At 46.0% G+C, this 15987-nt stretch overlaps 1 protein-coding gene across 1 annotated transcript in view; it reads right to left on the bottom strand.

The window, feature by feature from the left end:
- SFRP1 (secreted frizzled related protein 1) overlaps positions 1–7392 on the bottom strand; it is a 44701-nt gene extending 37309 nt beyond the window's left edge. Inside the window, exons 1-2 of the mRNA XM_079141055.1 lie at positions 6522–7392; positions 1470–1547 (exon numbers count right to left, since the gene is read on the bottom strand). Of these exons, the coding sequence (XP_078997181.1) occupies positions 1470–1547; positions 6522–7065 (622 nt within the window). The 5' untranslated portion in view covers positions 7066–7392. The remainder of the gene's footprint in view (positions 1–1469; positions 1548–6521) is intronic.
- Between the last annotated feature and the right edge of the window lie 8595 nt (positions 7393–15987).

The raw sequence follows: 15987 nt of genomic DNA, 5'->3' as shown, positions 1-15987 counted from the left end.
CCATCAAGAAGTAAATGTTACTCCCATAATAGGTGGAAGGACATCAGACTTTGCATGAAAAACTTTAGGTGACCTCTACAATTTTATTTGAGTTCCTTTAAAATGGCAAAAAGAAGATAAGGTGCGACTCGAACACTGATAGCAAAAAGTACGGGAGACCAGATTTTTCCGAGAGGAGCCAATCATTGTCCTCTGAAAACAGAGAAGCTAGACAGAGGCCTGGTGTTGAAATAAAAACCACAATGAACATCCATTCTCCTGATGCTCTCTGTAGCAAAGAGTCTGAATTCTCCAACTTCCATCTTCTGCACAATTGCAAAGACTGAAAATGTGCCTATCGTGATGCACAATTTCCTTCGACTTGTGTATGTGCCCACATGGGTGTGCATTTCATTCAGACATGGAACTTCAAGGCCATGAACAAGGCCCTTTTTTGAACTATGATAAAGTTTGATAAGTGATAAGTTTGAGTAATGAAAACACGAAGGAAGTGATTCTGGATGAATGTGAAGACTCACATTACCTACCTTTATGCTTTTCCTGGTAGAATGTTGTAAGACATCCAAACTCCGGGACACAATGCAAAGAAACTCTGTTCAGCATCAGGCTGAACCTGTCCTTGAGCAAACCAGGCCTGACCCAAGCACATCTCTGCATCCATGAAAGGTAGAGCAAGAGAGAGGAAGGGAGCTGGTCCTCCAAAAGGAAGCAATTCACATTTGATTTTCCCAAAGGAAAGACTTCCAGGTTGTTGAGAATTCAGGTCTTCTACCCTCAGACTGGGAGGAACTGGGAATCTGCTTCTCAGGCCACATCCTGCCAGCTCCTGGAGCCCTGGGGGCTGATTTGGATTTCTCTTTCAACCCACAATGATTTGGAAAAGGAGAGAGAAATCGCACCACTGTGGGGATGTCAATTTGCTTTGCCTGGAAGAACTTGACTGGGATTTCTCCTCTGAATCCCCTAGTCATTAAAATCTCCCCCTCCTGGGAAGGCACCCTGCCGTTAGCCCTCTAAACCCTGTGTAGAGTAGTGCTGACACCTAGGGGTAGATATAAAAAAGAGTCATCCAGGCAGAGCCCAGCCAGGACTGCCCACTGGAGCTGGTGAGAGGGGGCTGTGCCTCCTTGTAGCTTCCCAGGGTGGGTGTGTTTCCAGGCATCTCTCCACCTGTCCCCACGTCTGCTGCCCTCTGCTACTACAGAAGGTCTCCCAGGACCATGTCAGTGACACCTTCCTATGTAGAAAAGCTGAAACAATTTGACTTAAATAGAAACTGCCCAGTTCCTGCCCTAGCCTGTCTTCTGTCTGCTTGAGAAAAGCAGCAGTCATTTGGAGAAGAGGGAGGTAGAGAATGTAAAAGGCCAACAAAAAAAGCCTACAGACTTTCTGATCACATGAGACATAGGCCAGGAGAAGGCAGGGGATTCCAAACCTCCCCACCCAGGTCGCCAGGAACACTTTCTTACCAAACTCGCTTGCACAAAGATGTTCAATGATGGCCTCAGATTTCAACTCATTGTCACATGGAGGACACACAGTTGTACCTAAGAAGGGAAAGGGGGAGAAACAGAAGCTGTAAGTTATGGAGAGAAAACAACCCCTGGGGAAGAAATGTGCCTGGGACCAGGCTGAAAGTGGTTAAAGGTCTTCTGGAATTTCTGTAGGGTGATCTGAGAATAGAAAAAAAGGTCCTTGAGCCCAGAATCTAGAGCCATAAACAAACCAATAGTTTATTGAAACATTTTGGTCTATGAGAGTTGAATATGATACAATTATTTAAGATGTCTAAGGTACATGGAGGCAGGTTCTGTGAATCATAACTTTTGCACTATTATGAGTCCCTGGAAAACGCTGGCATATAAAGCAAAATAGATCTATTTATTCCATTGTTACCTGGCCTTTGCCCTATCCCCTTTTGCCCCTTCTGATTTCTGCCCCCTTACCATTTGCACACTCGCAACAAGACAGCCTATCAATTTGACACCAGAGAGAAAAAGGAGTCAAACTTACTAACTTCAACCCCAGAGCCCTGAAAAACCCCTCCAAAAAAGGTCACTTCAGTAAGAGCTAAAGACTGAGCAGGAAGCAGAGCAGCTGGGTGGGGGTGGGGAGACACTGGTAAGAGCTGCCAAATGGGAAGATGGAGCTGGTTGGGGAGGGAGCCCTTGAAGGCTCTTTCATGAGCCACTGTGAAGTGCTTTGAAGAAGAAGTGTGTGTAGGTAGGCAGGCCACTGGGAAGCAGCTAGGCCCCAAAAGAGGAAAATTCTGAGACCAAGGCCAGAGGCTTTCTCTGAGTCAAAATGCTGTTGAAGCTGGGATACCCTTCTGTGGAAGGGCAGAAAGAAAGCATTTCAGTGGAATCCAGAGGATGAAGTAGCTTCTCATCACTGCCATGGCCACCATTATCTATCAAACAACATGGAGTTTATGGAGGACCTAGGAGCACTAGCATATTCTAGGGGTAGTCCACCCACTCTGCTCACATTGCACAGGAGGTCTAAGTTGTGCTGTAGCTAGAGCACAGAAAAGTCATCCCTGAGACTGAAGCCAAGGGAGGCGGAAGGCCAAGTAGGGTTTGGTGAACTGAGCACTTCTACTCTTCGTCCTCCATCCCTGCTTCCCTTCTCCAGGGGCTTCTGCAGCAGCATGTCTTTCCCCCAAGAGACTCTCTATGTCTCAGACAGTGAAAGCACCCCAAGGAGGAGAAGGAGGGAGCTGCCCCTATCAGGGCATAGTTGCTCCCAGAACTCTCTAGGTTTCTAAGCAAGGTCCCCACAGGGCCCAGCAGAGTCCACACCCCTTAGTCTGTATTGACAAGATGTCTCTTCCACATGTGCTCTGCACTCAGGACTAAACACCTTTCAGGTTCTCAGTGCAGTAAGAACCATACTCCAAGCAAAGGATGGCATGACTGCCTTTGGGACTGATGTTGGAAACATGTTTTGCACCCAGAACTTGGGATTAGGTTTTAGATTAGAGGTAATGTTTTTGACCAAAGACAAAACTTACCCAGAATTTTCCATCATGGTTCTTGTTCCTTGGGGAGAAAAAAGAAAAGAAAAAGGAAGTCCCGCAATATGGAAAGGACGATGTCACACACACCAGGACTGTGAGCTCTGCTTTGAGATATTTCTCGTGTAGATTTTTAAGTAGAACTTATCATATTATAAGGTTCTACAAATATAAAGTTAGCCAAGCAAGTAGCAGGTCAGGGTAATCTAAATATAAAGGACAAGTCTCTGTCTGCTCCACGCACTCATTGCAAGCCCCTCTGAGTCCCTCTGATCCCACCTGCAGTCATAAAGCTCTGCACCCCACAAGAGCATCTTCCTCAGTCCCATCAATTACATTTGGACTTCAAGTATTCAATGGAAAGAATTCCTTGGGGCGAACTCTGTTTTCAACATGGCTTTCCCTCATCTGAACTTTTCTTACAACCTGACTCTGGAGCAGCTTTACCCAGAGAAAGAAGGAGGAATGTGTAATGCAATATTAATCTGCGCCTCCTTATGTATCCTTGGGGCCCTGCAGGCTGCCTTGGCAGGAGAAATCCTCCCAGGCTTTCGTCTGAGAGGTAGAACTAAATCACTGTTTAAAAGTGTGTTTAAAATAATGTTTGAAGCAAATGAACAAAAAATGAAAAGGTTTTTATATTTTATTAATTTTTAAGGGAAAGAAGAGGAGGAAACCCAACATGGGGAATCAAAATTAAGTGAAATGCTTAAAGTCAATACACGCATACACACCACCAGATCTTCTCTGGCCAGTTCACTTAGAGACAGAAAAGGAACACTAAGGAAGTTTCTTGGGGAAAGTGAGGGCCCTGTGGCCTCTACAGTCTGACTAAAACATCCAAGCTGATTTAATGCACAACATGCCTAAACAACAACTAAACTAAATGTGCTCACTCATACAATTTGAATCAGTAAAACCTGGCAGGAAAGAGGAACAACAAGTTATTGGCCTAGAAGTTTAACAGATTTAATGTAAATGTAAGATTTAGAAATCACTTTCCTGGAAAAGGAACACTTGCCTCTCCTATAACAGAAGCTGATGTGATTTGGACATATGCCTTTGGGGAGAAAAGTGTCTTTTGACTCACTTCTTAACATGAGGCATATTCTTAATAACACAATGCTGGCCAGAACCCCAAAACTGCATATGCCCAAGTATATGAACAGAAAATGGACTAACGTATGCAAAGACAAGACCCTGCTTTTAAAATCCAGTTGAAAGAATAAAAGGTAAATGAAGTATGCCTCAGTGCTTATTCTCATCTCATTCAAAAGGTCCAGTTTTTGTCCTGGAGTCACTAGCTATAAAGTTTTGAAGACCATTAGTTTGGTCTGTCTCAACCTGACTCCTATACACACATACACACACACACACACACACACACACACACACACACACAACTTGCTCCCTCCTCTACCCTCAGCTGAGAGTCAATGGCCAGAAAGTCTCAGAGGAAGTCATGCCGGGCTCCCTCAGACCCAGGGGCTGCAGTCCTGGAAGGAATGTGTGCCCTCTCAGGAGGGAGCCTACCACCAAAATTGCTAAGAAGAGAACCAGTCCCACTCTTGACTGATTCTCTCTCAGCTTTTCTGTCTTGGTTCAGCAAAGAACTGGTCTTAGGAAAGTGACTACCTGAGTCCAGAGCAAGGAGGGAGAAGACAAGCAGAACAGCAGCCACGGGGTAAAAGACATACAGAAGTTAGTAATGGCCAGGTTTCCCCCAACTCTACCACAGCCTTTTGGGGGGGTTGGGTTGGAGGGTTCTTTCCTCTCATTAGCAGACACTACCTCATCTAGCCCCTGCCCCCACCTTGCCTTTGGACATCATCCACTTTCCAAAATGCTATTCCTCCAGGGGTCTCTACTTTATGTCCACCTACAGTCTCAGAAAGAGGCAATCATTTGTGGCCACGGGGAATGGATTCAACCCAAGCAAAACTGGCCACAACCTCTCAAGCATAGCAGGGCTGGAATAACCCCCCAGCTGGCTGAGGAAGGGGAAAAGGAAAACCCTGCCGGCTGCGGGAATTGATTCTACACCAACAGAACCAAAGAGCTTTGCTCTGGGTAATTGCTCAGCTCTTGCTCTCAAAGGGCTGTACCCCACTGCACAAGATTAACACTGAGAACAGAGGTGCCAGACATCAACACTGCAGGCAGGCTATTTCCTATTTCACCCGAGGCCTGGGGCTAATGCCACCCAATGTTGGTCACTTTGAACCCATCTCCCTCCCTAGAATAAACAAACTTTGGGCCAAACCTTTTCCCACATCTCTCCCAGAGTAAGGTGACTACTCATCCCCCTTTTTTTTAGCATCAATAGCAGAGGTTAAAAATACTGAACACTTCGAGATAAGCTAAATTCTCCCTGCTCCTCGAGAGCCCTCAAGATGCCAGCCCCTGTGCTAAGCATACCTGGAGTATAGCTTTCCCATCCCAGATTATCTGCACATCTCTGAGCCTTATCTTTGCTTTGGAAGAATTCTGGGTTGGATTCAGTCTTATAAAAGGTCATAGGCTGGGTTTTGTTTGTTTGTTTGTTTGTTTGTTCGTTATTTTGGTTGGCTCCCCACCCCCCACCCCAAATTTTTTTTCTTCCCACTAGAAGACTGCCCTTTAAACAGGAGGGGGCTCTGAGAGGAACCTGGGGCCCCTGGGGCTGTTAGGAATTTACAAAGTCCAATTTGCAGCACCCTACTCCCCATGGAGGAGATGAACAATGAGCTAATTACATTTTTATCTTTCTAATTACCTGAGGATTTGTGTAAATGAGAGAAGCAGGGGGTATGCAAGGATGATGGAGAAGAGATTTTCTACCTCCTAAACCTTCCGAATTCAGAGTTGTTACCTGAAATGGAGTGAAGAAACAGAAATCCCAAGTTCCTAAACTTTTTTTTTTTTCTTAGCCAATTCTGCAGCAGTCCTAGGACTACGCAGCTGAATGACCAGCTAAGGAAAGAGGTTTTTGTTTGAATCCTCTTGGAACCTATGAAAATAAAGCCTGCACCTAGCATTCTCTGGCCCTTTCTGAGCTTTCTACACTTGCGTTTTGGGTTTCCTACCGTAGAATCCTGATTCAGATGTTAAAAATTCTGGATGGGGACTCGGTACCCTCCCAAAAGAGAGGAGACCTCTCCTTTTACTGGAAGGGTAATGTTTTGTTTAAGGTATGGAAAAAGAGACCGGATCTCAGGAAGAACTGCTCCAGTGTAGACCAAGTCTCTGCTGGGCCGAGGCCGAGAGCCACCACTCCTAAGCAAGCCCCACCAGGCACCTGGGTCATGAGAGAGGCAGAGCGACACCACGGGCCAACTAGACGCTTTTAGGAGTCAGTACGCACACCTTGAGAGCAATGTCTGGCAGCACATCTGAACTACAAGCAGCGGTGGGACGGGATGGGGTAATGAGGGCTCTAACGTCGCCCCCGCTGCAGCCCTGGCCGCCCGCGGATAGAACCCACCCTGGACATGGGGTCGAAGGGCAAAAGAAGGGGCACCCTTACCTTGGGGCTTGGAGGCTTCGGTGGCATTGGGCGGGGTCATAGCGATACAGACGTCTCCTTCGGGGAACTTGTCACACTTGAGCATCTCTGGCCAGTAGAAGCCAAAGAACTGCATGACCGGCTCGCACGAATCGCGCACGGCCTCGCAGAGCCAGCGGCACGGGTAGATGGGCCGGTCGAGGCAGACGGGCGCGAAGAGAGAACAGAGGAAGACCTGGGTGCCGATGTGGCAGTTCTTGTTGAGCAGAGGCACCCAGCTGCTGGCCTGCTGCTTCACCTCGGCCATGGTCTCGTGCTCCAGCAGGTTAGGCAGCACCATCTTCTTGTAGCCCACGTTGTGGCACAGCCGCAGGTCCACCGGGATGTCCACGCACTGCGGCGGCTTGGTGTAGAAGCGCCCGCTCTGGTACGAGCCGATGTCCGACTGAAAGCTCACATAGTCGTACTCGCTGGCCGTGCCCGCGGCCAGGAGTCCCGCGGCCAGCGCCAGCAGCACACCGGAGGCGGCCCAGCGGTGGCCCCCCGCGCCGCGCCCGCTGCCCATGCTGGCTCAGAGAACTAGCTGCCGCGACGTCGGGGCTGCCTGCGCTACCTTCACGCGCGCGTCCCGCCGCAAACTTTCAGGATCTCCAGGGACAAAAGGCGCCGTCCCCACTCCTGCCCGGCTCCGAGGCGGCGCGCTCTTGCCGGGTCTCCCGCGGGTGGCGGCCCTTGGCCTGCCTCAGGCGCTCTGGCGGGAGTTCGCAACCAGGAGCGAAGCGTGGCGCGGAGGACCGAGTACGGTCCCGGCTCCCAAGAGGCGCAGCGGACTGCAGGCGGGCGCGCGACACCTCCTCCCGGTGCTGCAGGACTCGAGTGCGCGGTGCTCCAGCGGCCAAGCCCTCGGAGTCTTCCCGCGCAGCCAATCAGCTCCCGGCTACCGCGAGCCGCACTCATTACCCTGTCAGTCACCAGCACAATTAACCAATCGCTTCACGGGCGAGAGGATTTGGTTTACTAGAACTAGACATAGGTCAACACCCCTTAAGAAGCAAAACCAAAAAATAAAGAAATAAAAGAAGAAGGAAAGAAAAGAAAAAGAAAAAAAAAAAAAAAAGGAAAAGCAAAGAACGTAGGATGGGTGATACCTAGAAGAGCGAGAGAATAAAGAAAATGTTTAGCTCTGTAGTTAACTTGGGCCAGTTTGCGGAAAAGCAAGAAACCTTAATAGGCCTTACAAATTCATGAGATCACAAAAATTTTTAACGCTTTTTCCTAATTTTCTAACTCACCAGACTAGCAGGTCTGCTCCAAGATTTTGTTCTCTTTAGCAACAGTGTAAAGATCAGCCTTTTCTGGGCTAACTGGGAATTGGGAAGGCTGCAGTCAGTCGGGGTGTGGGGGTGTGCTTCTTTAAATCCCCAACGTGTCCAGTTGGGCCCCTGTGAAGATGAGAAGGTGGTATTTGGGGTTGTTGGCTGTATTTAAAATGCAACATCTTCCACGGGTGGAACAATAGAATGGTGGTCTTCAACAGCGCCCCGACCCCACGCCCACCCCCATGAGTGGAATAAAGTTGCTCAATATGGTGGGAAATATTGTTCAGAGTCGTTAGCTTTGAGAGGATGATTTTTTTTTTTTTTTTAAGTTTTAAAATGAAGTTTAAAAAGTCCTATTCAAGTCTCAACCCAGCTGACGGCATGTCTGTGTGCAGGCATATACACATTGACATGTTTGTGGTGTGGAAAGTCAAAACATTAAAAACACATGTGCACTTATCCGCGTGGCTTGTGTAAATATCAAGTCAGGACTTGGGCACACATGCTACATTCAGACCCAGTTCAGGAACCTTATGTCAAAACGAAAGGTCCCCACTAAGGCAGAAGCCAAGAGAACAGTATGAGCAGAAACATGGTTGGGCTAGACCTTGAGAACAGCCTTGCTGCCATCCTCTACCTCCAAGTTCCTGGGTATTCTTTGTATGCTTCAAACATTCCCCTGAGAAGAGTCAAGCTCCACAGCTGAGAGTGTAAGCATAAATGACCCCGGGACAGAAGACAACAGTAAGCAGTTCGTGAAGTTCACTGGGTCTCCACGTCTGTGTCTTTAAGTGTGGGTGGAGGGAAGCTGAGGATACTAAAAATCATAGCTGAACAAATTGATGCTACCCCGTGTGACAAGTGAGCTGCAGATCTTAGCTCTTGAGACAGAGCACCAAATGAGAGACTGCCTTGCTGGGCCAGCTTGTTTGTAAAGCTCTCAGGGAAGCTTGCTTTGGACTCTGCAGATCTAATTTCATAATGAACAGATTCCAAGTAAAATAACTAGAGTTTGTGAAGAAGCAGGGCTATTTTCTTAAAGGAATCGTGACCACACAGAGATTGTACTTACACCGTGCACTCAGGAAGCATCAGTGGATGGTCAACTTCTCTGTCCTTTCTAGGCCAATAAAAGCTGCCCCAAAGCAGAGGGGCAGAATGGGGGAAAGAGAGAGAGAATACAGAGCAACACTTTGGATGGCCAAGGGTTAATCCCAAGATAATTGTTAATGCTCAGCCTGAGGAGCTAGGGAAGACATTTCTCACAGAGAATAGACCACAGGAGACCAGGCAACTGTGTCTCAATTCAAGGGGCATTCAGAGAAAAATGCTGTTTGGTAGGGGGTCCTTTTCTCTCCTCAGGACAGGCTTTCAGACCTGAGCCAAATGTATGTGTTTACTTACTCACTGGAAAGATCAGTGTTTGTAGATAACATCCTTTCACCCTGAATCCAGACATAGCTGACCCCTCTCATGTTGACATAATTTTCCCAAATGGTAAGAGGACTTTCATCAGTCATCCATTAGAATTCTGGAAATTCATCCAGGTAACTGCCTCCACCAACCCTGAAGTCTCAAGGCAGGAGTTGCTGTTACACATCCATTCATGGGAGAGCCCAGGATGGTTCTGGTCACCCCATATTGACACTGATCACCCCAATGCCCAGCACCCTCCCCTCCCCTCTACAGATCTTCCTACTTCAGAGATGAGCCTCCTGGGCTCTGCCCAGGACACAGCTGTCTCCAGGTTAAACAAGGAGTGTCAGTATTAGTAGACACCAGAATTCTAAACCAGCATATTTCTGGTTCCTTACAAGACCCAACTGAAAAGGGAGGACTCTAAGTCCCAGTTCCATTAAAGTAGACTCTAATCCATTCTCAGAATTTGGGGAAAATGATTACTGGTAAGTTTACATGCTGTATTTAGCACCCAGTGGAACAGGCTGAAGCCTTTTTGTTTCAGGGGCACATACAATATTTTTGTCCTTTTTAACATTGTCAGAACTTTACACTTCAAATCCAATCTCCCTTTCTCTAATAGTGTGTGTGTGTGTGTGTGTGTGTGTGTGTGTGTGTGTTTGTACACGTGTGCACACGCAGAAGAAAGTTCTAGAACAAAGACTCTAAACATGCTATTAACTTGACACAGCTCCTCGAAACCAGGGTTCCTGAGTATGAGAACTGTGGGACAGGAGAAACTCAGATCTCCCTGCTTCTCCAATGTTTTAAATGAACCAGGGCAAAATGAAGCTTAAAACTGAAAAAGTTCTGATTTTCCCACACTGCTAGTTTGCAGTATATGAACATTGGAAGTGCATTCCCTGTTGCTTCACAGAACCAGCTTAAGGAGGCATTCTTAGTCTCCCATTGCTTGAAGCTGATTATCCAGTCAAGCAGGGTCACCAGGAGCTTCCCAGGTGCCTATCTGGTGGCCTCTTCCTGAATAAAACTGGGAGGGTAGGAGCCTTCCCAACCCATTGCTCCTATTCTATTCCATTATCATATCATCAGTGACTTTTGGAACACTCTCCAAAGATACATTCAGCATCTGCTCCATCAGCCAGCAGCATTACACCAGGACAAAGGGGCTTCTGCCTGTGGCCAGGGATGGGGGTTGGGGGCAAGGGGCAGGGGGTGGACATGGGACTGATACAAGATAGAGAAAAGTATTCTGGCCCAGAGTCAGGAAGCAAGAGGTATGGCCTCAGTTCTGCTCCTAACAGACTGGGCAACTCTGAAGAAACATATTCCATCCCTCTGGCTTTAGTATTCTCCAAAACAGAGCTATTCACGCCTATTGTGCTGCCTCCTAAAATAAAGGATGTTCTCAGCATCTAGGCACACATAAGGCACCTGGCGGGGCTTTCAACTGTATGAAAAGCTTAAAATGATATTTGATACAAGATGCCACAAAGCGCAGTGGTGTTCTTCATTGGACAAGTTTCTTTTCCATCCCACCAAGAAATCTCGAGCCCCTGACTCATCCAGGAACTGATCAGACCTGAAACTGCACTTTGGGAATGTCTGGGAAGAATCTTAAAAAGTTGGAGTGCAAGACAAACTCCAACCCCACCTCCTTCTGTGTAAGTGTCCCTCTGCCCCATTCTTGATAGGGGATAGCTAGGCATCCCAGCTGCCACCACTGGACCCTTTGCTTCTTTAGGATCTGGTCACCAAGTTGAAGCAAACCACCAGAATATTCTTCCTTCCCTGGAGGGAAACTACTCCCTCCAATTGCTACTCATGAGACCATTCAAGCATCAGTTCCTACCCTCATCCACTTGTGGCATTGAGAAAAATGCATTTAGCCATGCCCTGGATGGGAAGGCCATGGTCACAAGTTTCTGCTTCTCTGCTCAGATAGACACATCAACCCACTCTCCAGATGACACTTTGTCAAATGGGGCTTGACAATTTTCATTCATTCATAAATAGAGTCATTTCTTTATAAATACAGAGTTATATACTGTATAGATTTTTATAGTTATATACTGTATAGATTTTTCCAGAAAGATCTAAAAATAAAATATATAATTTTAACATGATTTTATAAACTAAACACAAAGCCATCTAATTGGCTACTTCCCAGATTCAAACCATCATAGACTCTTGGACAGTTCCACAGGACAAAGCCCAAACTCCAGTAGGATTTCAGGATCTTACCCTCCAAAGTCTCTCTGGCTTCATCTCCCACCACCTCTTACCACCCCAGTCTCCTGTCTCAAGGAAGTACTTGCACTTCCCCAACTTACTTGCTTCTTTCTTGCTTTCCAGCTTTGGTATGTTCTGTTGATCCATATTGTTTTTTCTGTCTGTAACACCCTCTATTTCCTTTATACAAACACTTTCTCATAGGATTCACAGAATTAGCAAATAAAAATATAAGGTTCCCAATAAAATTTGAACTTCAGATTAAGCAATGAAAAATTTATAATATATGTATGTCCCATGCACTATTCAGGACACCCTTACTAAAAAAGGTTTCTTGTTTATCTGGAATTCAAATTTTGTAGAACTCCTATATTTTATCTGTCAAGCCCACCTCCTCCAAGGAGACATGGCTGAATTCCTCTCTACCCATCACTTCCCTCCTCCATCTTTAGCAATTAATGGCCCTCTTTTCCCTGTGCTCAGAGTCTATGCACACATCCTCACGGCACTCAAGTCTACATTTTATAACTGTTAACTTCTGGGTATATGCTGTATGGCTGTGAGCTCTTGGAGAACCAGGACCTTGACTTATTTTATCTAGTCCATCCCTGAATCCCCAGCACCTAGCACATTGCATATATTGAATGCTTAGTAAGTACATGTAAATAAATATGTAGTAAAGTGAGACAACTATGTGAAATACCCAGGCTTATCCAGATTTTATACTTTAGCATTGATTTTGCACTGAAGTTCTGAGAACCAAGACAATAAGTAAGCAGAAATAGCCCACATAGTTCCTTTTATCTTCAGGAAAGAAAAATCTTCCTAGATCTGAATCCTAAAGAAACTGGTCTCCATTGCCTTATACAAAGACAGTGAAACATAGGATTTTAGTACTGGTTCTCTTCTCACCACAGAGCTGACCTGTGGACAGGGGCCATGTCCAAATCACTTCTGTCCCCACAGGGTTTGCACCTAGTAGGTTGCTCAGTGAAGGATGAGAGGTGGATGGGTTTCAGGAATGCACCAGCCAGTTCTAAGAGGAAAGCAGAGCTTCCTATAAATTCTTCCTGGACACTCTTCCCTCAGCCCCCAGTACAACACTGTACAAAAACAGCACTAGTACCTAGAAGTCTAAGGTTTCTGGAAGCCTCTGACAGTAACTGGGAGTGGGAAACAAGAGAGGGGATTCCAAGGTGCAACACCTGGTGCCAAGTCCTGGCTTTGGAACCTCAAAGCTTCACTCAGACTCCACAGAGCAAGAGATACAGGCCTTTAGGAAACCCCTTCCCCTCTGGTTACCCCAGGGAAGTGAAAGTGAAGTGGCACATGCTTCAGTGATGGGAGGCCAATAAATCTGCCAACATTGCTACAAGACTGACTACAGCCCAGGACCAGGACAAATTCCCCTAGGAGCCACATGCTTATTTACCTAACCCTTCATGGCAAGTGCACCAGACAGTCCACTGCCTTCCTGTAGGTTGAAGCAGAAACCAACTCAGATATAAATGAGGTGTTAGCAAGAGGGGTGTGCCATCATCAATCTCCTCCTCGACAGGGGAGAACCCCCTCAGCTCCATGCCTGATGCCCTTGCCCTCAGCTAAGGAAGCACCCACCTCCACCATGTCTCCATTCAGGGGTGCTGGAGAGCCTCTTTCTGCCAGGTCTTCTCTGCCTGGATAATGCACCCACCCCTCAGCCATCTGGAACATCACTCATCTGGGTTAAGGCAAAATCCCTTGTCAAGTAACAGGCTGCCTTTCTGCCATCTTTCCCAGTTTGCACACTATGTATGTTATCACATTTGGGCTTCACAAAAAGCTTCTGAGCTAGCAGAGAGTTTCTGTATTTCTAGCTCATAGAAAACATAGAAGTTCAGCACAGTAGGCTTCTTGGCTGGCAGTCTAACCACCAAAGCACTTCAGTGTAAAACAAGCTTAGATCAGGAACACAGATCTTATGGATTCTAATTCCTGTTGACTTTTTACTAGACTGGATTGCCTTAGTTCTATTCCAGTCCCTGGGGAGAGAGACCTGAAGCACCTTTGATAGTCAGTTGCATACTACTGTGAATTCACCCAGAAGGTAAAAATGCTCTTGAAAGAAGGGAGAGTGGAGATACAGGACTGCGGTTGGACAAATGCATGGGGATCCTGAAACTGTGGGTCCTAGGATGGAAGACAAGGAGGATGATGTAACACAGGCCTGCAGAACTGGAAGTGGGAGATTTGGGACTGTTGCTGGAAAGGGTGCCTATCCTGTGTCACACAGAGGACCACAGTTCTCTGTGCAAGCAGCTGCCAAGGAACCCTGTATAGCTGACCTGCCAAGATGGGAAGGTCCAGAAGTGTTCTAGTGGTGAAAACACTGAAAGAGGGCTGTGTATATACCCATGAGAGAAAGAAGGGGCAGTGCATGGGCTGTTCCAGAATAGAAGCCAAGAGGTCTCAGGTCTTTTTTGGGGCCTGGAGATTTTGAGTATTCCACAGTCTTTTCAAGAGTGGTAATAAAAATATGTAAATCTAATATAACATGGGAACCACCAATTGGATTATAGACAGACAATTGTCACCTTTGAGCCTGGCAGGAATGTGCCAGCTAGACCCAACACTGGGGATGGCCATCAGAGATCTTCTCTTCACATTTTGCTTGCTTACATGTCTGGAGCTCTTTCAGGATCTTCTCGAGAAACTTTATCTTTTTTATCTTGTATTTCCAGTGTAGCCATATAGCAGGTATGTAATAGATACACACTCGCTAAATGAGCCGCCTTCTCAATATTGGTCTTATGACCTAACTCTGACCAGTGAGAAGTGAAAAAACATTTTTGAATAGACAGTCTTAGAGGACATACACCTAGACTCTTCCATCTTCTTCTTGCCTGGAATTCAGATGTGATTTTAGAAGGTATAGCTGTTATCTTGCAACCATCAGACCATAAGCATGAGTATGAATGCTTACACACAAGTATGGTGGAACAGAAAGACAGAAAGAGCCTGGGTCATAAAGAATCACTGTACCAGCCCTGAGCTGCCTACTCTTAAGTTGTTAGATGAGCAGCACAATCTTCCATGTCTACTTGTTTAAATCCAAAGTCATTTGGGTTTTCTCTTTCAGGCAACCAAAAACCAACCCAAATGTTCCAGATCTATAATTTAGGGACTCTGGCAACAGTCAGGGAACTCAAAGACTAAAGGATAGATTTTTACTATTTCTTAGGTCTTTGCTACTCAAAACTTGGTCCTCAGACCAGCAGTATTAACATCTTCTGAAAACTTGTTCAAAATGCAGATGCTCAACCCAGACCTACTCAATCAGAATTTGCATTTTAATAAGATTCCTAGGTGAATCTAGTGCATATTTAAGATGGGAAAACATCATCTTGGGAAACTCTTCCATGTTTCTGGAAACTTGTACTTCTTCATTTTGATTCCTAGAACATCTTGTTCTAAGTATCACTGGATGTGTCAACACATGAACCCACATTACACTGTATCCCTTTATTTAGCATACCACTGGGGTCCCATTTTTCAGAAGAGGAGATTGAGCCACAAAGAGGTTCATCAGCCCTCCTTGTCCAGAGCATTTAAAGAATCAGATGAAACCAAGTTTTCAGGCAGAAAGAGAGGACAAGGCAACTATCTTTTCTTAAGGAACTGCCACCATGAGGCCCCTCTGAGCTGCCAGGAGCCCAGCAGAACTTGCTTTCTTTCCCACACACAGAAACGTAAGTAGCTGAATATCTGGAGGCTTCTGTAATCAAGCAGTTTTACACTCTATCATATTTAATATCTGTCACCATACAAACACTGCCTTTTACCAAATCCTTCTAACCCTAATGGTGTTACAAGAAAGCCTTAGTTTCCCCACCTGGAAAAGCATAATTTGTCCATCAAGCCCTTTTGTTCTTTCTTTATTTTTAACTGTAGTCTAGACCACCAAATTGCTTAATATGCAGCATAAAGCTCCATAAATAACAATTTCCCTAATAGAGTCGCTCAGTCTTAGAGTGCTTTCCAAGCCCTGCATTAACTCCTCCGGTGCGAAGGGCTTTCCAGCCATTTTGGTCCATAAATGTATAACCAGCTGCTCCTAAAATTGCTGCATAATCCTCACCACCATCACTAATGTTTTCTTTTACTGCCATTATCATGGTCGTCTTGACAGCAGAGTAAGTGTTCTTTCTGGAGGGTGAAATGCTCTACATCCTGCATGGTTTTAGCTCATCCAAATTCCCAGCTTTGGGGTTTTATTTCTATCCCACCCCAAGGAAATGGTCTTCTCACAAAATAATGGGGATTTTAGATTAGAGTTTAATCCCATGCTCCCTTTTCTTCAGACATATCCTAGGCCTACAGCTGGCCCTTTATGAACTATGCTCTCCTGGAACGAATCAACCAGTACACATTGATCAACCACATACTGTGTCCCTGATCCTATGCAGGGTTGTGTGGGGAAAAAGATCTCTAAGATATATTCCCTAACCCCAAGAAGCCTTGAGATGGGGAAGAAAGAT

Source organism: Sciurus vulgaris (assembly GCF_902686455.1).
Source record: "Sciurus vulgaris genome assembly, chromosome: 5".
Lineage (NCBI taxonomy): Eukaryota > Metazoa > Chordata > Mammalia > Rodentia > Sciuridae > Sciurus > Sciurus vulgaris.
Note: the sequence above shows the minus strand (reverse complement) of the source record. Positions and strands in the feature narration are given on the sequence as shown.